General features: G+C 42.0%; 2 protein-coding genes across 2 annotated transcripts; one reads left to right on the top strand and one right to left on the bottom strand.

Moving 5' to 3' along the window:
- Positions 1–3427: 3427 nt before the first annotated feature.
- LOC121537943 (tubulin alpha chain) lies at positions 3428–6035 on the top strand. Its single transcript, XM_041845614.2, has 4 exons — positions 3428–3547; positions 4385–4607; positions 4716–4864; positions 4969–6035. Exons 1-4 carry the CDS (start codon positions 3545–3547, stop codon positions 5947–5949), a joined length of 1356 nt encoding a protein of 451 aa, XP_041701548.1. The 5' UTR covers positions 3428–3544; the 3' UTR covers positions 5950–6035.
- Positions 6036–6094: 59 nt separating this feature from the next.
- On the bottom strand, positions 6095–18183 carry LOC121537942 (melanocyte protein PMEL-like). The gene is made up of 12 exons (XM_041845613.2): positions 18011–18183; positions 16575–16670; positions 16089–16235; positions 9543–9677; positions 9220–9381; positions 8761–9105; positions 8330–8557; positions 8068–8193; positions 7857–7965; positions 7076–7281; positions 6810–6900; positions 6095–6552 (listed from the first exon to the last, which is right to left on the bottom strand). Exons 1-12 carry the CDS (start codon positions 18069–18071, stop codon positions 6381–6383), a joined length of 1878 nt encoding a protein of 625 aa, XP_041701547.2. The 5' UTR covers positions 18072–18183; the 3' UTR covers positions 6095–6380.
- Positions 18184–24521: the final 6338 nt, after the last annotated feature.

Here is a 24521-nt window from a genome sequence, read left to right as displayed (position 1 = left end):
GGGAGACACGTTCTGTCTCCTAGAGATGAACGTACTTTGGTGTGAAAAGTGCAAATCAATACCAGAACAACAGCAAAGGATGCTGGAGGAAACAGTTACAAAAGTATCAATATCCACAGTAAAACTAGTCCTATATATCGACATAACCTGAAAGGCCGCTCAGCAAGGAAGAAGCCACTGCTCCAAAACCGCCATAAAAAAGCCAGACTACAGTTTGCAACTGCACATGGGGACAAAGATCATACTTTTTGGAGAAATGTCATCTGGTCTGATGAAACAAAAATAGAACTGTTTGACCATAATGACAATCGTTATGTTTGGAGGAAAAAGGGGGTTGCTTACAAGCCGAAGAACACCATCCCAACCGTGAAGCACAGGGGTGGCAGCATCATGCTGTGGGGGTGCTTTGCTGCAGGAGGGACTGGTGCACTTCACAAAATAGATGGCATCATGAGGAAGGAAAATTATGTGGATATTTTGAAGCAACATCTCAAGACATCAGTCAGGAAGTTAAAGCTTGGTCGCAAATGGGTCTTCCAAATGGACAATGACCCCAAGCATACTTCCAAAGTTGTGGCAAAAATACTTAAGGACAACAAAGTCAAGGTATTGGAGTGGCCATCACAAAGCCCTGACCTTAATCCTATAGAAAATGTGTGGGCAGAACTGAAAAAGCGTGTGCGAGCAAGGAGGCCTACAAACCTGACTCAGTTACACCAGCTCTGTCAGGAGGAATGGGCCAAAATTCACCCAACTTATTGTGGGAAGCTTTAGGAAGGCTACCCGAAACGTTTGACCCAAGTTAAACAATTTAAAGGCAATGCTACCAGATACTAATTGAGTGTATGTAAACTTCTGACCAACTGGGAATGTGATGAAAGAAATAAAAGCTGAAATAAATAATTATCTCTACAATTATTCTGACATTTCACATTCTTAAAATAAAGTGGTGATCCTAACTGACCTAAGACAGGGAATTTTTACTAGGATTAAATGTCAGGAATTGTGAAAAACTGAGTTTAAATGTATTTGGCTAAGGTGTATGTTAACTTCCGACTTCAACTGTATGTTACCCCTTGGCAACATTATCAGAAGCACAGCATTGATTTTCACTGCTGCGCAGACGATACACAACTTTATATTTCTTTGTCACCAGAGGATTTTAGTTCTACGGATAAATTATTAGACTTTTTTAGTGAATTAAATACTTGGATGGCTCACAACTTCCTCCAGATAAATCAACACAAGACCGAGGTACTTATTGTTGGAGCCAAAGCACAGAGAGAGAATCTGGCCGGCACGTTTTAATTCACAGGCAATAAAGATAAACACCAGGTATTAAACCTAGGTGTTATTTTAGATTCTGAACTCAATTTCGAATCACACATTAGTAATTTGACCAAAATAACTTTTTGCCACCTGAGGAACACTGTGAACATTTTTTAAAGAGATCTTAAAACACACCTTTTAAGCTTAGGGTGCTTTTTAGTCATTCAGTTTGCGTCCCTGAGTAGGCCTATAACTGCTTTGTGACTGCATTGAAGGCTTTGTATTCCATTAAAGGCCCAGTGCAGTCCAAAACATGATTTTCCTGTGTTTTATATACTGTATATTTCCACACTATAAGGTTGGAATAATACTGTGAAATCGTGAAAATTATGATAATGCCCTTTTAGTGTAGAAAAGACCACCTGAAATTTCAGCCTGTTTTGGTGGGATAGAGTTTTGGCCTGCCTGGTGATGTCACCAGGCGGTAAATTCATTAATAGACCAATAAGAAAGAGAGTTACAAACCTCTCTGCCAATAACAGCTCGTTTTCAGGTTTCCCTGCTCAGACCACTCCCAGACAGTCCTAGCAAAATTCTTGCTTGATAAATTGCTCTATCTAAGAAGCCATTTTTGTTAATTTTTGACCATTTTAATTGAAAACAATCCCTTACTGTGATTGTTTTCAATTAAAATGGTCAAAAATTAACAAAAAGACTTAAGTGTTACCCAGAAATGATTTGATATTGAGATACTAAAAACGTCTGCATTGGACCTTTAAAGGAAAAGTGTGCTCATTCTTGGAGGACCACTCCCATCTCAAACACTTCCACCATCTTCTCGCCTGCAGCTGTTTAATGTCAGGCTCCTCCTTGTCCCTCAGCTGTTGGGGAATGAGGACCTCCTGGAACAGTCGGCATGGGGCCATACATCTTGTTCAGCCCCTTCTACAGTAGGCCTAAATCACACTCACACTTACTGTATTACCCCACAATTGACATCTTTGTTCCTTGGTAACCCACCCAGTGAGCAAAACGGATTGAAAAGACGTCATTTCAACCAGTTTTGCTCACTGGGTGGGCTATATTTAGAATATTTCAAAATAAAGCTCTAAAGACCTATACAACTAGTATAGTTTGTGTCACAGATGCTTTTGAGTGGATTTTGCAGAGAGACTGTATCGAGGCGACAATTCACTTTGTAGTACATGACTTTGTAGCACAAGCTGATGTAAGCTTTAATTTAAATAGCTGCCAGACAAATTCCAGTATTCAGGATAGTCTGACAAAATGCAGGCTTTTCAAGCATCGGATGTTGTGTAATCCTTCATCGGAACATGAGTATGGCTTTATCAGGAAGCTTAGATTACCAAAATGCACTTGCAGAGACCTGAGCCCTAAAAGTCAATACATGTTTGGTCATCATGGGTATTCAATTGGATAGATGGGTTGAAAGAAAAACGGCTTACTTCCTTAATATGCTTACACTAAGGCCAGCACAGTGCATTCAGCAGCAAGACACTGTGATCATGTGATCAGCCCAGATGGATGACATCATCATTGCAGAGAATCTAAGACAAAGAGGAAGGAGAGATAGGAGGAGGATAGTGAGAAGGATTAGCTCCTACTTCTGCCATTCTACATGATTTATCTGGTACTGTTCCACAAAATGACTTTGGACATAAATCTACATATAACCATACTTGAAGATGTGGGTATGTGTTTTAGGTATGGTGATATTGGCAGGGTTTTTTGAGCATTCTGACATGGCTTCCACGGTCACTCCCATTGATTTGTCATCAATTATAATGATAAAGCTGTCCCTACATCTAAATATTGGATTGCTCACTTTCAGTGTTATCCATGATAAGATGCATTTTTAATTGGGGTGAACTATCCCTTTAAACGAGGTGACAGAGGACATCCTTTAAGGTAAATCCACTACCATCCCATGCATTCCCTGAATTGGAGAAAATATGTTTTCTCCTTACATAACATTTCTTACTTTTTTCAATCGCAATGCAGAATGAAAAAAATATCAACTGAACAAATAAGCTTCGTTTTAAAAACGTACATTCAGCCTCATATAGGCGTATTACACAGTGTGCACTGGCTGTGCATAAATCTGGGAGCGCCGCCCCTCTCCATCAGCAGTTGTTGCGTCGACTCTGACGGGCAGAGCATACAGTACACCCATTCATTCAGACACAAATAGAGATCTCTCTGCGTAGACTATTTCTTTGTATTTTCCCATATTGTTCGATCCTCCTCAGAAAATATGGTAAGTCATGTAGTTTTTCAGCAATAATAAGCCTGAAATAATTACGTGTTTGATGTTTTCTGTTGAGAATTTCTCAAATGATGAGACAATCACTACACGACCGTATGGTGGCTGTTATGGGTCGATTTTTAATGTATAGGTCAATGAATTCGAGATAGGGGCGAATTTGGAACATCTTGGTGTTGTTAACCCATTTTCAAATGAGGAATTTGCTTAGACTGAATTAACGCGTTTGGAATAGGTATTGCATGCTATTTCGGTTTATTACAAGGCTATTACATAAATTGGTAGGCTAATTGTATGGGAATGGAATGAAAGAACAAAGCACTATATTTAGAATGCATACTTTTTGGTAGCTATTGAACACAGATGAATTGTACAATATTCATCACAGACAGCAGCATTTATTTATTCAGGTAATGGATATAAAATTGGAATAAAATGGGATCATATTCTTAAGGTCATCCATTGTGTTGCTAGATGGGGGAAGGCAGACTAGGTGGGGACAGAAGGGGAATATATGTATCTCTACAGTTGTACACCTTAACATATGTCAATATTAATATGTCTAGTTTAACCCTGAAAATAAACCTATTCCACTCCAGCTGCCTTTTAATTCCTTAGTGATGTAATATGACCTCCTTGTCAGCTAAGTAATGGTCATAGGTGTAAATGGCTGATTCCTGCACATCAGTTGATTTGTCTATATTGTGACTGTTCTTCAGTCTACATGTAACCTACCCGTTCTTCCACTAGGTGGTGTTTTTGACAATTGTACATTTTTGTCAAATTAAATGTAATTCTGTTACATTCAATATTTTTCCATTTATTTTACAGCGTGAGTGCATCTCCGTCCACGTAGGTCAGGCTGGAGTCCAGATTGGCAATGCCTGCTGGGAGCTCTACTGCCTGGAGCATGGGATCCAGCCAGATGGACAGATGCCCAGTGACAAGACCATCGGAGGAGGAGACGACTCCTTCAATACCTTTTTCAGTGAGACTGGGGCTGGAAAGCATGTCCCCAGGGCTGTGTTTGTGGACCTGGAGCCAACAGTCATTGGTAAGATTTCTGTTTCTCATTTAATTGAAATAAAAGTATGTCAAAGAGGATTTCCTCTGCTTTCTTGCTATTGAGCTCCTTAACGAGCTGTTAATTTTCTCTCCTCAGATGAGGTGCGCACTGGGACCTATCGCCAGTTATTCCATCCTGAACAGCTCATCACTGGCAAAGAAGATGCTGCCAACAACTACGCTCGTGGACACTATACTATTGGCAAAGAGATCATTGACCTGGTGCTGGACAGGATCCGCAAACTGGTGGGTATTTCAGAATGAATAAATTCAATATTTTATCAACTATCTGATCATAATGTGGACATCTTCTTCTGTCCATTTATTGACATGTTCCTCTTTCTCCTTAGGCTGACCAGTGCACAGGCCTTCAGGGCTTCCTGGTTTTCCATAGCTTTGGAGGTGGCACCGGCTCTGGTTTCACCTCCCTGCTCATGGAGCGCCTGTCGGTTGACTACGGCAAGAAGTCCAAGCTGGAGTTCTCCATCTACCCAGCTCCCCAGGTGTCCACAGCTGTGGTGGAGCCCTACAACTCCATCCTGACCACCCACACCACCCTAGAGCACTCTGACTGTGCCTTCATGGTGGATAATGAGGCTATCTATGACATCTGCCGTAGGAACCTCGACATTGAGCGTCCTACCTACACCAACCTCAACAGGCTCATTAGCCAGATCGTTTCCTCCATCACTGCTTCCCTTCGATTTGATGGTGCCCTCAATGTTGATCTGACAGAGTTCCAGACCAACTTGGTGCCCTATCCCCGTATCCATTTCCCTCTGGCCACCTATGCCCCAGTTATCTCTGCAGAGAAGGCTTACCATGAGCAGCTCTCTGTCTCTGAAATCACCAATGCCTGCTTTGAGCCGGCCAATCAGATGGTGAAATGTGACCCTCGCCACGGCAAGTACATGGCTTGCTGCCTTCTGTTCCGTGGTGATGTGGTGCCCAAAGATGTCAATGCTGCCATTGCCACCATCAAGACCAAACGTTCCATTCAGTTTGTTGACTGGTGTCCAACTGGTTTCAAGGTTGGCATCAACTACCAGCCCCCCACTGTAGTCCCTGGTGGAGACCTGGCTAAAGTCCAGAGGGCTGTGTGCATGCTGAGCAACACCACTGCTGTGGCAGAGGCCTGGGCTCGGCTTGACCACAAGTTTGACCTGATGTACGCCAAACGTGCCTTTGTGCACTGGTATGTGGGTGAGGGTATGGAGGAGGGAGAGTTCTCTGAGGCCAGAGAGGACATGGCAGCCCTGGAGAAAGATTATGAAGAGGTAGGGGTTGACTCCATTGAGGGTGAGGGAGAGGAAGAGGGAGAAGAGTATTGAGATGCCCCTGCAGGCAAGCCATTGTTAAACACTGTTACTGTTGCATGATCTTATTATGATACCTAATAAAACATTGAATTAAATTAGCTATTTGTGCTCTTGGACTTTATTCACCACCTTATCTTGACAAAAAGAAAGACACTAGTACAATTTTGGGAGGATTTTAATGGGGAAAAGACATACAAATGTCAAATGTTTCCAATATTATTCACTGATAAAACTTCCAGTATAAAAATATGAGGATGCACATATGCGCTTAGAAAAAAAATTGTTTGAGGGAAATAAGCCAAATTATACACATTCATGAACTTTCAGTTAAAAAATAAATGTATAAAAAACTATAAAAGAAAAAGCAAAACATTTTGGATGACTATATGCGAAAATAAGATGTTTCTATGCTGTTGTGTATTGTGTATTTGGTTTTTGTCCATTCACACCAGCCTGTCATCGAGCAGTGGGCTGTTCTCTACAAGGCCCCGTTGTCGACTCAGAAGGTTCCAGAACAGTAGAGGCCCATAGCTCCAACCAGGACTGCTCTCAGCGCTCTGGGAGGCGGAGCCAACCTCAGACTCCTCCTTCAGAGGAAGGTAGGCTTTGAACCGTCTGTGGAACAAAAGGAGAACAATTATTTACATTAGTTTTTTCCAAGGCTCACTTATAAATATGTAAATCTCAATGTGACTCCTCTGGTCAAATAAAGGATAAAACTGTTATCAATGGTACAATATGCTGCATACAGTTGCCATGTACACAGGCACCATAAGGGTCATGTCTCAAGCAAGCTGAAAAGGTTATTGTGGTGATATGGAACTCTTCAGAGAGCTGTGACTAGAGTAGACCAATGTTGATTTGTGACTCACTTGTAAGTGTAGGCCACGGTTCCTGAGACCAGAGCAACGATCAGGACCCCCATTGCTATGGCTACAGTGCCCGCTGAGGACAGACTGGAACCTGCCACCAAAGAACCCAGACAATAATTTATGTAAAACAACTTCATATAACATCATATTACAATATATTAATTATATTCTAAACAATAACAATAGGTGTTGGACTGATTGTCCCAGGGACCCAGGTTCGAGACGTGGAGGGCAGATGTGCAGAGCAGACATCTTACAGTACATACCCACAGTCACGCTAACTTTGGCGCTGGTGATTGCCAGACTGACATCGTTGGTCATGGACACGTTGATACAGAAGATGCCGGAGTCATTGAAAAAGTGACGCAGTACCAGCTTGCACTCAGAAGAGGGCGCCACTGTGTTACACATGGTGTGGAAGGGCATAAAACAGTCCGCGTTGGACACCCCCATACACACCTCTGTGGGAAGGCTGGGTGGAGAACAGACACAGGGTCAGAAACACTCAGTGAAACACTAAGGGCCAGACTAATCCTGGACTAAAATGCAATAATAATTTTTAATCCAGGACTAGGATTAATCTGAGGCACAAACAGCTGGTTGCACCTTAAATCGGGGAGGAAGGGAACATAGTAATTACATTTGACATTTTACTCATTTAGCAGACGCTCTTATCCAGAGCGACTTACAGTTAGTGAGTGCATACATTTATTTATTTTTCATACTGGCCCCCCGTGGAAATCTAACCCACAACCCTGGCGTTGCAAGCGCGATGCTCTACCAACTGAGCTACACGGGACCACAAGGTTTCCATGTGGTTGATACCATTCCATTTACTCCATTCCAGACGTTATTATGAGCCGTCCTCCCCTCAGCAGCCTCCTGTGATATGGGCAATGAAACTGATCCTAGTGCCTAAATGGTGGAATATAGGCCTACATACCTAGTGGATTTGTCTGTGGATCATGATTCTGCTAAGGGAAATAATAAATGGTGTGATTGTCTGAGAAGTCTCCCTTTAATTGGGTCTGGAGAAGGAATACTCACCTCCCTTGGCAGGTGACAGTTAGATCCACCACGTTTCGTTCAACCTCAGATTCATCTGTCTTGATCACAGCATTGTCCACTTGCACTATCTTCAAACTCTCAATGCCCTCTGAAGAAAAACACAAAAAGACGGGCCGTAAAATAATCCTCAATTTAAATCAAATACAGTATTAGGATGGAGATTTACATGTTATTTAGACAGTGGACTTACCAACAATGTCAATGCCAGTGCAGAAGGACCCATAGCGATAGATCACACAGTCATCATCCTTGCGTTTGTCACCGGCTTCACGCTTAACAACTATCACCACGGGAGCTTGGCCTGTAGCGGTCTGTCCTGTATCAGGAGAAACAACAATGGATTCCAGTTACTAAATTGAAAATCCAACAATCTAAAGCACATTAGATGTACAGTTAATTCGCTTAATTAATCAATTAAAATGAATATGTTACATGTTTAGAACATACAGTACCTGCTGGCTCTACTTCCTCAGAGGAAGCTGTTGCCATGGCAGCAGGGACAGTTGGAGTGTCAGGGTTAACTGGAGAAGGTATCTTTGTGTCCTGAGCGGTGGAGGCTCCCTCATCAGTCATGTCCTCTGTGTCAGTCTCAGCGGGAGCTGATGGGCCTACATTTATTGTAGCTTCCTGTGTGGCCACCATCACTGGAGCAGCTGACGCATCAGCAGCAGGAGCTCTCACTGGAGGGAGAAACAAGACAAGACAATTCAATTTTCTATTTTCTTTGTCAATTCTGGCATAGCCTACATATTGGGTGAATCTCAAAAGTATTTTCCATGATTCCCCACATCCTCTCTTCTTGAGGACACTAAGGATGCAAGGAATCCAAGTTAAGACTTTAGAAATTGCCTTGTGGACTAAAGCGCTTCAAGATGGGAATGACCTGTTGTGCCGGCCGGGTCTGCGGGCCCGATGGTGACAGCATTACCAGTGGGGTCGACACCAGCTGGTGTGGCACATGCTTTATCAGGGATAAAGGCCTGTACGACCACCTTGGGCTTGAAGCCACCAGCCACTATATAGGTGTGGGTGACAGTCAGCTCTCTGGAGATGAGAGCCCCGCTGCTGTCACCAAAGTCCCAGTTGTAGGTGATGTCGGCGTCACTCATGTACTCGCTGGGGTCGTGGAGGCTGATGGTGAAGGCTATGGCTCTGTTCTGGACGAAGCTCAGGTCTGCCTCGTTGATGTCATTCACTTGGGTCATCGAGACTGCGAAGGGGATTTGATCTAAAGATATAGAGATAGAGAAAAACACTCATCTTCTTTTTCAAGACAGCTACTCATTCATTCATCCATTCATTCATTAGTTCGTCCATTCATTCATCCATTTATGACACTAACCAGTGATGGAGAACTGTGTTGAGGCGTATCCCAGAGGGATGAACTTCTCATGGCTACGGTAGTGGTAGATGACAATGTCCACGATGTAGGAACCCAGAGGGACATTGTCTGTCCCAATGGTGAGGGAGGAGGATGGGCCATCAGACACCTGCCAGTACTGACCTGTAAAGCAAAGCAAAGAAATTGGCTTATTACATGCTTATTACAGTGTTATTACATGCTTATAACATGTTATTACAGGTTTATAACAATATCATTAGCAGACAAAGTAAAACATTAATAATGTAGGCCCTAATAAGTGAGTGCTTGCAGCTGCACTTTACCCCATATCTTCCATACAAACACATATGCAGGGGGCTTGTCACCGCCCTTCTTGAAGGGTGTTCCGTCGGGAAAGACACCATTCCACTCCATGTTTTGTGCAGGATACACTGGCTCAGACTGATGGTAATTTGTTCCTGGAGGAAAACAGAGCGAGTGTTGGTTTCTGCTTCGTCTTTAGACCGAGGAGTATGTACAGTGAGGAAAAAAAGTATTTAGTCAGCCACCAATTGTGCAAGTTCTCCCACTTAAAAAGATGAGAGAGGCCTGTCATTTTCATCATAGGTACACGTCAACTATGACAGACAAATGAGAAAGAAAAATCCAGAAAATCACATTGTAGGATTTTTTATGAATTTATTTGCAAATTATGGTGGAAAATAAGTATTTGGTCACCTACAAACAAGCAAGATTTCTTGCTCTCACAGACCTGTAACTTCTTCTTTAAGAGGCTCCTCTGTCCTCCACTCGTTACCTGTATTAATGGCACCTGTTTGAACTTGCTATCAGTATAAAAGACACCTGTCCACAACCTCAAACAGTCACACTCCAAACTCCACTATGGCCAAGACCAAAGAGCTGTCAAAGGACACCAGAAACAAAATTGTAGACCTGCACCAGGCTGGGAAGACTGAATCTGCAATAAGTAAGCAGCTTGGTTTGAAGAAATCAACTGTGGGAGCAATTATTAGGAAATGGAAGACATACAAGACCACTGATAATCTCCCTCGATCTGGGGCTCCACGCAAGATCTCACCCCGTGGGGTCAAAATGATCACAAGAACGGTGAGCAGAAATCCCAGAACCACACGGGGGGACCTAGTGAATGACCTGCAGAGAGCTGGGACCAAAGTAACAAAGCCTACCATCAGTAACACACTACGCCACCAGGGACTCAAATCCTGCAGTGCCAGACGTGTCCCCCTGCTTAAGCCAGTACATGTCCAGGCCCGTCTGAAGTTTGCTAGAGTGCATTTGGATGATCCAGAAGAGGAATGGGAGAATGTCATATGGTCAGATGAAACCAAAATATAACTTTTTGGTAAAAACTCAACTCGTCGTGTTTGGAGGACAAAGAATGCTGAGTTGCATCCAAAGAACACAATACCTACTGTGAAGCATGGGGGTGGAAACATCATGCTTTGGGGCTGTTTTTCTGCAAAGGGACCAGGACGACTGATCCGTGTAAAGGAAAGAATGAATGGAGCCATGTATCGTGAGATTTTGAGTGAAAACCTCCTTCCATCAGCAAGGGCATTGAAGATGAAACGTGGCTGGGTCTTTCAGCATGACAATGATCCCAAACACACCGCCCGGGCAACGAAGGAGTGGCTTCGTAAGAAGCATTTCCAAGGTCCTGGAGTGGCCTAGCCAGTCTCCAGATCTCAACCCCATAGAAAATCTTTGGAGGGAGTTGAAAGTCCGTGTTGCCCAGCGACAGCCCCAAAACATCACTGCTCTAGAGGAGATCTGCATGGAGGAATGGGCCAAAATACCAGCAACAGTGTGTGAAAACCTTGTGAAGACTTACAGAAAATGTTTGACCTCTGTCATTGCCAACAAAGGGTATATAACAAAGTATTGAGAAACTTTTGTTATTGACCAAATACTTATTTTCCACCATAATTTGCAAATAAATTCCTTAAAAATCCTACAATGTGATTTTCTGGATTTTTTCCCCTCATTTCGTCTGTCATAGTTGATGTGTACCTATGATTAAAATTACAGGCCTCTCTCATCTTTTTAAGTGGGAGAACTTGCACAATTGGTGGCTGACTAAATACTTTTTTCCCCCACTGTATTATGAATTACACTATATATACAAAGGTATAAGGACACCCCTTCAAATTAGTGGATTCGCCCTTCAAATTAGTGGATTCTGCTATTTCAGCCACACCCGTTGCTGGCAGGTGTATAAAATCGAGCACACATCCATACAATCTCCATAGACAAATATTGGCATTAGAATGGCCTGTGCTGAAGAGCTCAGTGACTTTCAACGTGGCACCGTCATAGGATGCCACCTTTCCAACAAGTCAAATTTCTGCCATGCTAGAGCTGCCCTGGTCAACTGTAAGTGCTGTTATTATGAAGTGGAAACGTCTAGGAGCAACAACGGCTCAGCCGCGAAGTGGTAGGCCACGCAAGCTCACAGAACAGGACCGCTGAGTGCTGAAACGCATAGCGCGTAAAAATCGTCTGTCTTCGGTTGCAACACTCACTACCGAGTTCCAAACTGCCTCTGGAAGCAACGTAAGCACAATAACTGTTCGTCTGGAGCTTCATGAAATGGGTTTCCATGGCCGAGCAGCCGCACACAAGCCTAAGATCACCATGCGCATTGCCAAGCGTCAGCTGGAGTGGTGTAAAGCACGTTCTCTCGAGTGATGAATCATACTTCACCATCTGGCAGTCCGACGGACGAATCTGGGTTTGAAAATCTTTGGAGGGAGTTGAAAGTCCGTGTTGCCCAGCGACAGCCCCAAAACATCATTGCTCTAGAGGAGATCTGCATGGAGGAATGGGCCAAAATACCAGCAACAGGTGTGAAAACCTTGTGAAGACTTACAGAAAATGTTTGACCTGTGTCATTGCCAACAAAGGGTATATAACAAAATATTGAGAAATTTTTGTTATTGACCAAATACTTATTTTCCATAATTTGCAAATAAATTCATAAAAAATCCTACAATGTGATTTTCTGGATTTTTCTTTCTCATTTTGTCTGTCATAGTTGACGTGTACCTATGATGAAAATGACAGGCCTCTCTCATATTTTTAAGTGGGAGAACTTGCACAATTGGTGGCTGACTAAATACTTTTTTCCCCCACTGTATACACTGCTCAAAAATATAAAGGGAACACTTAAACAACACAATGTAACTCCAAGTCAATCACACTTCTGTGAAATCAAACTGTCCACTTAGGAAGCAACACTGATTGACAATAAATTTCACATGCTGTTGTGCAAATGGAATAGACAACAGGTGGAAATTATAGGCAATTAGCAAGACATCCCCAATAAAGGACTGGTTTTGCAGGTGGTGACCACAGACCACTTCTCAGTTCCTATGCTTCCTGGCTGATGTTTTGGTCACTTTTGAATGCTGGCGGTGCTTTCACTCTAGTGGTAGCATGAGACGGAATCTACAACCCACACAAGTGGCTCAGGTAGTGCAGCTCATCCAGGATGGCACATCAATGCGAGCTGTGGCAAGAAGGTTTGCTGTGTCTGTCAGCGTAGTGTCCAGAGCATGGAGGCGCTACCAGGAGACAGGCCAGTACATCAGGAGACGTGGAGGAGGCCGTAGGAGGGCAACAACCAAGCAGCAGGACTGCTACCTCCGCCTTTGTGCAAGGAGGAGCAGGAGGAGCACTGCCAGAGCCCTGCAAAATGACCTCCAGCAGGCCACAAATGTGCATGTGTCTGCTCAAACGGTCAGAAACAGACTCCATGAGGGTGGTATGAGGGCCCGACGTCCACAGGTGGGGGTCGTGCTTACAGCCCAACACCGTGCAGGATGTTTGGCATTTGCCAGAGAACACCAAGATTGGCAAATTCGCCACTGGCGCCCTGTGCTCTTCACAGATGAAAGCAGGTTCACACTGAGCACATGTGACAGACGTGACAGAGTCTGGAGACGCCGTGGAGAACGTTCTGCTGCCTGCAACATCCTCCAGCATGACCGGTTTGGCGGTGGGTCAGTCATGGTGTGGGGTGGCATTTCTTTGGGGGGCCGCACAGCCCTCCATGTGCTCGCCAGAGGTAGCCTGACTGCCATTAGGTACCGAGATGAGATCCTCAGACCCCTTGTGAGACCATATGCTGGTGCGGTTGGCCCTGGGTTCTTCCTAATGCAAGACAATGCTAGACCTCATGTGGCTGGAGTGTGTCAGCAGTTCCTGCAAGAGGAAGGCATTGATGCTATGGACTGGCCCGCCCGTTCCCCAGACCTGAATCCAATTGAGCACCTGGGACATCATGTCTCGCTCTATCCACCAACGCCACGTTGCACCACAGACTGTCCAGGAGTTGGCAGATGCTTTAGTCCAGGTCTGGGAGGAGATCCCTCAGGAGACCATCCGCCACCTCATCAGGAGCATGCCCAGGCGTTGTAGGGAGGTCATACAGGCACGTGGAGGCCACACACACTACTGAGCCTCATTTTGACTTGTTTTAAGGACATTACATCAAAGTTGGATCAGCCTGTAGTGTGGTTTTCCACTTTAATTTTGAGGGTGACTCCAAATCCAGACCTCCATGGGTTGATAAATTTCATTTCCATTGATAATTTTTTGTGTGATTTTGTTGTCAGCACATTCAACTATGTAAAGAAAAAAGTATTTAATAAGATTATTTCATTCATTCAGATCTAGGATGTGTTATTTTAGTGTTCCCTTTATTTTTTTGAGCAGTGTATGTGTATATATATATATATTCAAACACACACACACACACATATATATATATATATATATATATATAATATATAATACACACACACACACACACACATACAACATATATATATATATATATATATATATATATATATATATATATATATATATACATATACATATACATACACACACACATATCCTTTCTCCTGAACTTCCTCTACTCTCAACCTCTCCGATCATTTTCATGATGTCCATCTGGTTTGCTTCTATATGCCATATCTTTCTAACTGTGCTCTTTCACAAAAGCTCCAAACCTACAACCTATATACTTATTATGGACACAGTATGCTTACATTATTAGTTATCTTGTTATTATTTGTTGTTATTAGTCCCATCCTTCAATTCCATTCAACACCTCCCATCTATCTTTTAACACCATCCATATAGGATTTCTATTTGCCATATATATTTCAACTGTACTGTGATGTCTTACAAAAGTTCTGAACCTTTCTATTCTCATTGTTTCTACAGATTGTGAATTGAAAATACAAATTTTTGCTAAAAGTATTATTATGTTATTGATCGATTGACTATGACTTTTCAGATCACCCAGTAATGCTATCTGCAAGGTTAGCTCCAGGTAAATATTGCAATCCTTTAGCCATTCCTGGACCTGTGTCCAAAAACAAGCTACAAATGGACAGTACTAAAACAAATGATCTAATGATTCTGTCTCTTCGCAGCAAAATCTGCAGAGCTGGGAAGATAGTATCCCCCATATAAATAACATTCTATTGGTAGCAAGAATTTTATATAATAATTTAAATAGAAAGATTCTACGTTTTGAATCCGGTGTCGTTTTGCGTATCAGTTCATAAACACTATGCCATGGGATCGCATGCGTCAAAAATCTCTTCCCAACTATTTTGCAATCTATATGGGACGGCTGTCAATCCTTTGGTCCTTAAATGAAACTGATATACTTTTTTATTTATCACAGTTTCCTTAACCAATTATGTTCTTTAATGCAAGGCCGACAGACAAGTTCCTTACTTTCTCCACCTTCCACTTTCCTCTTCCATTTTTGCGGTAAGGCTGCAATTATTTGGTTGTAATTTTGGGTAGAGCAGACATTTCCATATGTTTTTGTTAGCTGCATGTGCGACATAACTCCACCAGTCCTACCGATGATATCATTTACGAAGATTATACCTTTTTTAGTCAATTAGTGTTGTCATGTGTTGCTGCCATGCTGTGTTGTTGTCTTAGGTCTCTCTTTATGTAGTGTTGTGGTGTCTCTAGTCGTGATGTGTGTTTTGTCCTATATTTGTATTTTTAATCCCAGCCACCATCCCCGCAGGAGTCCTTTTGCCTTTTGGTAGGCTGTCATTGTAAATAAGAATTTGTTCTTAACTGACTTGCCTAGTTAAATAAAGGTTAAATAAAACATTTACAAAATATTTATAAAAATGCCCCCGTGGTCCATACAGAAATGGTTTGTCGAGATCAGTGTGGAAGAACTTGACTGGCCTGCACAAAGCCCTGACCTCAACCACATCGAACACCTTTGGGATGAATTGGAATGCCGACTGCGAGCCAGGCCTAATCGGCCAACATCAGTGCCCAACCTCACTAATGCTCTTGTGGCTGAATGGAAGCAATTCCCCGCAGCAATGTTCGAACATCTAGTGGAAAGCCTTCCCAGAAGAGTGGAGGCTGTTATAGTAGCAAAGGGGGGAACAACTCCATATTAATGGCCATGATTTTGTAATGAGATCTTCCACGAGCAGGTGTCCACATACGTTTGGTCAGGTAGTGTATGTAGAAAAAGAGTACGTAGTATTTAACCTCAAAATGCACTGTAGTCTCCAAAGGGAAAGAACAATACAAATACTGTAGTCTCTCCCGTGACATACTTAATTAACAATAGCTGGCCAGAAACCAGCATTCGTGCAAGATTTAGTTCAGGGAGCCAAGATTTCTGTATAAGTGACAAAAGACCCTCATATGGCCAAAACTCTGATTTTGTTCCCAAGACACTTCCTCCCAATTAGCTTGGGAATGAGGTTACCAAAACCCTGATCTTGTTCACCAGACATGGGATGAGGTTACCAAAACCCAGTCAGTTCTCGAGGAGGACTTACCATTGACAGTGCAGTTCTCAGCCCACACCACCTCTCCATCCGGCATGATCTTCTGGTTGTGTGGGAACTGCAGCTCGATGGTAAAGGTTACCTTGGCTCCAGTCAGGGTTGGTGCGTCATTACCCACAATGAATTTCACCTTGCCACCTGTTGGGAAGAATGTACACTTTGAAGTGAATATCATTAGTATAATATTTCACAGAGATATTTGACTTACTTTACGTCAAGTGAGCAGAGGTCATCCACAAATGTCCACACATTTCACAGTATTATTCCAACCTCATAGTGTGGAAATATATATAAAACACAGGAAAAATCTAATGTTGGACTGCATTGGGCCTTTACACCCTTTTACTATATGAGGAGCAGAGGTCATCCACAAATGGCCACACATTTCACAGAGATATTCCTGATAAATAAGATGAAAATGTTATGTAACCATCAGAGTATACACATTGTGTTGAGACAGAGGATAATTGTGCATACCTTTCCAAGAGTATTTGTACTGAGGATCTTCATCTTTCCAGACCGGATACATTTTCGTATTCCATGATGGATATCGTGTGAAGCGACTTTTGGGCTCTGGAATATAATCATAGAAATGACATAAGTAAGCAGAGCATGCATCCATTAGAGTTGAAAAGGAAGGAGCTGGCCACACTTTAGGTTGCAACCTTAAAGGAGGGTGCTCAGCTCTAACCTAGGGGACTGCTTATCTCAAAAACTATACAATCTCCCTCAATCCTACTCATGTGAATGGCAGCTGAATTTGTACCATACATTTACTACAGATTAGGTCTAAGGGTGGGAGGGGATTGTCTTTGACATAAGGACCATGGAGGTCAAACAATTAATATTCCATTGCACTGATAAGCACTGATTCTTTTCATATATGCAGTAGTAGTATGTTTTTTTTAAAATCCTGAGTTGGAATTGAACCCCGGTCATCCATACACGGCACCCTAGTCAAAATCACAATACTTATATCCCGTAAGGCGCTTATCAAGAGTATGATTGTTACAATAGGCTACTGTATTGTGCAATGATCCCACCAACGGTACAATTTACTGTTAAATTAAGAACTAACAGCCGCTGACTGATACTCTCTACATTGTTTGGAATTCATGCAAACTGCTTATTGGTGACAAATGAGACTCTTGTGCTTTTTAATAATTCATTTAAATCTCATGCCATCTCATGCTACTTGCACGATGTTGAAGATAGTGTGCATTACTGCATTTAATCTTACTACAGGCCCTATGACTGCAATGATGCTTCCCCATAAAATTAAGAGTGTCAATTCATGTTTGATTCAAATTTGTGCAGTGTTTGCAAAGCATTTCGTTATCAAAACAGATAATCTCCATTGAAAGGGTTTTAGTCCAGGACTATGCTTAATCTGTGTCTGGGAATCTGACCCTTGGTCATGCAAAGGGCACATAGTGCTGCACTGTGGTGCCTCTGTCATAAGAGCATCTAAGACAAAACCAAATGCAGTGTTCCTCAATACACATCATTACTGAAAGGTTTGAATAAAACAAGTGTTGTCTGAAATGCCAGATGGGCTGGTCCATTTTTTGCCCAGTGGGCCTGTCTAACTTGATTAATGTTTTTGTGCAATATGATTATTATCTGGCTAATAATGGGGGCCTCAAGGGGGAAAAAATGGTCCAGTGTGGGGGCCTCAAGGGGAAAAAATGGGCAGGTGTGTTAGAAATGCCAGGGCAAATTTTTTGTCCCGTCCGCCCCTGCTAAAATTATTATCATATTGGGAAATCCTGGTGCACCACAGCCTGAAGTGAAGAATAACTCCCTTTTGTAACATCAAAAAAAGACAATTTTTGAAAATTTTGAAAATATATTATCTAGATATTCCTGCATTATCTGGTATACATTATGATATCCAGAGTGGCTGTACTTACTTGCTGTAGCAGATGAAAAAAGTGTCAGCACCAACACTGCAAGAGCTGTCCCTGTCCTCATGTCCTAAGTGTGCACACTTCCTTTCCACCTTAAATATGGAATATCCCTTTTCTTCTCCTCCACTGCAGGTCAGAACAAACTCACAAAAGCATTGTTATTCCTGGCTTTATAAATGCTCTAATCTGACCTCACAGCAGTAGTACTAAACCCCTCCTAAACCCACTGAAACCGTGATCCCACCTCCCCAAAGGCCCTTGTGACCTATGGGGTTTTCCTAGAACAGTAAATGAGGGCTCACTTATGTAAGGCACACAATGAAATGGAGATTCAAATGTATTTTACATGCACATTTTGGGTTGATCTTTGTAGACCATTTCAGAAGATACCTGAGTGTAAGAAAGAAGTTTAACTTGTCTGGTGACACAGAGAGTGATATTATCTGGGGAGTGATGTCCACCAATCGAGTTAAAAAATAAGACATTAATAAAAAAAGACCACACCTGTTGTGGTTATTTCCCATTAGGCTGTGCAAAGACTTGGGAATTATTTCTGTCTTCTTTATCTTAGTTTGTTTCCATACTGTAGCCTCATAAACTCACTATTACCTACACATCCTCATGAGTGAACTTAGACTCATACAGTATTTGTTACTCTGATTACGGATGGGTGCAACAACTTGTGAAATCAGCAGTCTACCTTCCCAAGGCTGTGGGGCTTTGCTAGTCTCAGGTTAGGGCGCCAAAGGGTGGCATAAGGGTCATGCTATGCTGCCTTGTGAATGAATTGTGACGGGTCGCCACTGGGGGTAATACTGTCATTCAGGGCAGGTGGGGCAGAGCCAAGCCTGTTTTGCATGTTATTTGGGCATTAATACGTGTCACATAACAGTTTGCAAACAATATAAAAAAACATTGAGTTAATAAAGTCGCGTACAAAATTCTTCTCTTTTTTGATTTCTTGATTAAGACAGCTCCAAAATGCAGGTGTTTCAGCCTAGCTCAGTGCTTTCTGTGGTGGAGGGGCAGCGAGTGGAAAATACAGAACGTAGGGGTTTTCAATCCTTGTCATATGAAGATAAATTATAGATAAAACGTATCAGTGCTCATCGGCCATTGGACATAAACATTACACAGCAAGTTGGAAATCACAAATTCAACATGAGTGGTTTGGAAGGAATCAGTGGACATCTGCAAGCGTTGCAAAGCAATCACTATTTACTTCCCCTGCTATTCGTGGAGAGGGTGTGTGGTCCAAGTCCAGGTTTAAGGGTCTCTTTTCCAAGCTTAAAAGGATAAACATACAGCATGACTTCTGCCGCGTTCAAGACAACTGAGAACTCGGAAAAGAACGAGCTCCGACTAGGAAAATACATTTCGAACGGTCATCCAACTCGGAATTCCAAGTCAGGAACTCGGGCCTACGGTTCTGACTTGGTGTACAGGGAGAATACTGTAAGAACGGCCCATGTTATGAATTCTGTTGCTGTACATTTCAAAAGTGCTGAACAAATAGTTATATTGACTACGTCCGTCTTAGCTCGCTCATTAATGTCTTAATCAAAATTACGGATTTCCTCTTATCCGCTCATCGTTCCCTTATGCCATAGTTTGTACATCTCAATTGTCAGTAGAAACCACATTTGTTTAAGCAAGTCAGCCATATCAGCTATATGTTTTTTAAAAAGGCAGTAATTGAGGCTGAATGAATTGTTTCGCTGCCAGACAAGGCTCTGCTGATAGCCAGGTGTAGCAGTGGTAAGGATTCACTCCATGGTGCTGAAAAGAAAGCTCTGCTGTTGGGACAGCTTTATGCAGGCCCTAACAGTTTGTGGGCACCGTTTGTCACCGTTATAGTGCAATTAATGTATTGTTTAGTGTTGTGTAGTGGCTTTGCATGCATGCATTAAAAACAATTGGGGGGAGTTCAGTTGGTAGAGCATGGCGTTTGCAACGCCAGGGTTGTGGGTTCGATTCCCAGTATGAAAAATAAATAAATAAAATTATGCACTCACTAACTGTAAGTCGCTCTGGATAAGAGCGTCTGCTTAATGACTAAAATGTAAATGTAATGTAAATGTGATTTCTCTCTGCCGTTTGGAACCTTTCTCGTATGGTGTAATACTGGCAAAGGCATCCGAAATAGATTTTTGCTTTGGAGGGCATTGAGATGCACTGCTGGACTTCACAGATGCACTCTCAGGAGAAGACTATGTTAGTGTCTCATATGTGAAGCCAGTTCTTCACCTGTTCAACACTTCAATGCTGCTAATACAAGAGGGAGACACAGACTTGACCAAGACCTTGAAAACTGAGATGTTACACTACATCAACGAGAAATATATAGATGAAGCCTCTCAGCAGCTGCTAGATGCGGCTTCTTGTTTGGACCCCCGGTTCAAGATGGACTTCATCAGTGAAGACAACAAGCCCCAAGTCAAGGCCAGAGTGGCATCAGAAATGATGGAATGCCAGGAGGAGACGTCAAGCAGCAGCACTGAAGTGGAGCCTGAAGTTGCTGATACGTCCCATGCAAAGAAAGCCAAGAAGTCCTTGGGAAGTTTCTTTAAACAGAACGGAGCTGCAGCAAAGGGTGATTCCTCTCTGACCCACAAGGATGCTGTGGAAGCAGAATTAAACAACTTCCTGCTAACACCTTCCTTAGACAAAGAGGAAGATCCACTTGCATGGTGGAAAACACAGAGTAAGCTTTCCACATCTCGCCAAGCTTGCCCGCAAGTATCTATCCATTCCCGCTACAAGTTCCCCCTCAGAGAGGCTTTTCAATGGCAACATTGTCACTTGCCAATGGTCATGTCTCAAGCCTGTAATGGTGAATAGACTGGTATTCTTGGCCAAAAACCTTCAAGTTTGAGTGAGCAATGTATACATGCTTAAAGTCAAGTTATTATATTTGAATAGAATTTAGATTTACTATATTATTCTACAGTTGTGAGAAATACATTTATTTATTTTACTAGGTACTCTGTTTAGAAAGAAACCCGATTTTATACAGTTGAAAAGTTTAATTTAAATCGGCATTTGTCTAGCCATGATGATCAACACTGTTTTCCTTTGGCACTGTTGCTAAGAAAAGTTTATTTTAAAAACAGAAGTTTGTGAAATACAAATGGTTCTGTGTTGATATTTGTTATTCATGTTAAGTTCATTGGTATTTATTAGTTAGGTTTTGCTTTTATTATTACAAATGATTTGTTTTATAAACACTGTATTTTGTTTTTGTAAACCACTCAGGATTGGTGTATAGCTGCTCTTTTTACATTTTAGTCATTTAGCAGACGCTCTTATCCAGAGCGACTTACAGGAGCAATTAGGGTTAAGTGCCTTGCTCAAGGGCACATCGACAGATTTTTCACCTAGTCAGCTCTGGGATAAGAACCAGCGACCTTTCGATTACTGCCACAACGCTCTTAACCACTAAGCTACCTGCCGCACCTCTATTTTTCTAATGGTTTAAATTAAAATATATATGTTTCTATTTTAAAAAAGGAGGTTTGTAATTTAATTTGTAATGTATTAAAATGTTAAATGACTTTTTGATTTGATTTTGTCATTCACATGAATTCCCTATTGTGATAATGAAACTTCCTCCGTAGAGAATGCTCTGTTTTAACCTGGTTGGAGTACTGAGATACAGCCTCCTGTAATCTCCTGGATCCCTTATATACACCACACCTCTTCATTCACAAAGGAGCCCCTTTATTTTAGGGTAAGCAACATGCATTATTAATATCATAACATGTTAGATCATTGACTTTAGCCTGAGTTGATAGAAGAGTATTACATGAATACAATAGAACCATGGTGAATTAAACAGTGTATTAATTAATATAATGAATTAAACTACCCAAAATAAGTCAAAAGTCATTTTCAGTTTCATTTTTTCATTTTTATTTTCCATGAAGATGCAGTTCCCTACAAAATCACCCCAATCATTCTAGAATAATTAATTATTCTCAAATAGAGCTTTTCAAGTCATCTGGTGAAGACATCCTGTATTTTTTCATATCGCAATATATATTGCAGAAAAACCAAATATCGCAATGTCAGTTATTTCCAATATCGTGCAACCCTATTGAGAATGTTAATAGCTTTTATTAAAATTGGGTAATTACCAATTATGTATACAGTGAGGGAAATAAGTATTTGATCCCCTGCTGATTTTGTACGTTTGCCCACTCACAAAGACATGATCAGTCTATAATTTTAATGGTAGGTTTATCTGAACAGTGCGAGACAGAATAAAAAATAAAAAAATCCAGAAAAACGCATGTCAAAAATGTTATAAATTGATTTGCATTTTAATGAGGGAAATAAGTATTTGACCCCTCTGCAAAACATGACTTAGTACTTGGTGGCAAAACCCTTGTTGGCAATCACAGAGGTCAGCCGTTTCTTGTAGTTGGCCACCAGGTTTGCACACATCTCAGGAGGGATTTTGTTCCACTCCTCTTTGCAGATCTTCTCCAAGTCATTAAGGTTTCGAGGCTGACGTTTGGCAACTCGAACCTTCAGCTCCCTCCACAGATTTCCTATGGGATTAAGGTCTGGAGACTGGCTAGGCCACTCCAGGACCTTAATGTGCTTCTTCTTGAGCCACTCCTTTGTTGCCTTGGCCGTGTGTTTTTGGTCATTGTCATGCTGGAATACCATCCACGACCCATTTTCAATGCCCTGGCTGAGGGAAGGAGGTTCTCACCCAAGATTTGATGGTACATGGCCCCGTCCATCGTCCCTTTGATGCTGTGAAGTTGTCCTGACCCCTTAGCAGAAAAACACCCCTAAAGCATAATGTTTCCACCTCCATGTTTGACGGTGGGGATGGTGTTCTTGGGGTCATAGGCAGCATTCCTCCTCCTCCAAACTCGGCGAGTTGAGTTGATGCCAAAGAGCTCGATTTTGGTCTCATCTGACCACAACACTTTCACCCAGTTCTCCTCTGAATCATTCAGATGTTCATTGGCAAACTTCAGACGGCCCTGTATATGTGTTTTCTTGAGCAGGGGGACCTTGCGGGCGCTGCAGGATTTCAGTCCTTCACGGCGTAGTGTGTTACCAATTGTTTTCTTGGTGACTATGGTCCCAGCTGCCTTAAGATCATTGACAAGATCCTCCCGTGTAGTTCTGGGCTGATTCCTCACCGATCTCATGGTCATTGCAACTCCACGAGGTGAGATCTTGCATGGAGCCCCAGGCCGAGGGAGATTGACAGGTCTTTTGTGTTTCTTCCATTTGCGAAATATCGCACCAACTGTTGTCACCTTCTCACCAAGCTGCTTGGCGATGGTCTTGTAGCTCATTCCAGCCTTGTGTAGGTCTACAATCTTGTCCCTGACTCCCTTGGAGAGCTCTTTGGTCTTGGCCATGGTGGAGAGTTTGGAATCTGATTGATTGATTGCTTCTCTGGACAGGTGTCTTTTATACAGGTAACAAGCTGAGATTAGGAGCACTCCCTTTAAGAGTGTGCTCCTAATCTCAGCTCGTTACCTGTATTAAAGACACCTGGGAGCCAGAAATCTTTCTGATTGAGAGGGGGTCAAATACTTATTTCCCTCATTAAAATGCAAATCAATTTATAACATTTTTGACATGTGTTTTTCTGAATTTTTTTGTTGTTATTCTGTCTTTCACTGTTCAAATAAACCTACCATTAAAATTATAGACTGATCATGTCTTTGTCAGTGGGCAAACGTACAAAATCAGCAGGGGATCAAATACTTTTCCCTCACTGTATAAACCCTGGATTGCTGATGCTATGTATTGGCTATTGAGAGGCTTTGAAGCCACCGGTCGGCCATATTGGTACTCCCCAGTAGAAGCAATCCTCCATAGGAATGAATGGAGATAAGGACAAAATTACATGTATTTAAGTATTCTGTAGTGGGGACAGTAACCTTCGTAATCTCTAAAAATTATACTTGAGGTAAAAAGAAAATGTGTATGTTTAGCTCACATAATATAATTTAAAAGTATGCATTAAGGTGTCTGTAATAGAATAAACATGTCAGAAACTAATGTAGACATTAATAAATGCATTTCTATAGCTTTCAAAATATTTTTTACAATGGTGAGGGAGTGCCAAGATGGAGGCACAGTGGCTTCAACACAGCACCCCTTATTAGTCATCTAGTGTAGCCTATATGTAAATCATTGGTGATTACAGTGTCACATGTGAAAACTCGTGCTAATAAGTGAATAGCCATCTTAAAATACCACCTAACCCATTGCATTTAGGCCAATCGGGACTCAATCTGTCCCAAAGTAGTCCTAATGATTTGGGGATTTACCCTCAAATACTTGCAGCTCTATTCTAATGAGGCTATTCAGTATTTAAAATATTCTGACAATCTGAGCAATAATGATCAAATCTTGCCAGAATAAACAGTGAATAAAATACCAAAGAACTCTTGATGTATAAATTCAACTACCTGAGGTATAATACCTGGAATACAGAGGAAGTTGTACTGATTAGTGAAGCGTTTCTGTGTCAACA

This window comes from Coregonus clupeaformis, chromosome 24, assembly GCF_020615455.1.
Source record: "Coregonus clupeaformis isolate EN_2021a chromosome 24, ASM2061545v1, whole genome shotgun sequence".
In the NCBI taxonomy this organism is placed as follows: Eukaryota; Metazoa; Chordata; class Actinopteri; order Salmoniformes; family Salmonidae; genus Coregonus; species Coregonus clupeaformis.
Note: the sequence above shows the minus strand (reverse complement) of the source record. Positions and strands in the feature narration are given on the sequence as shown.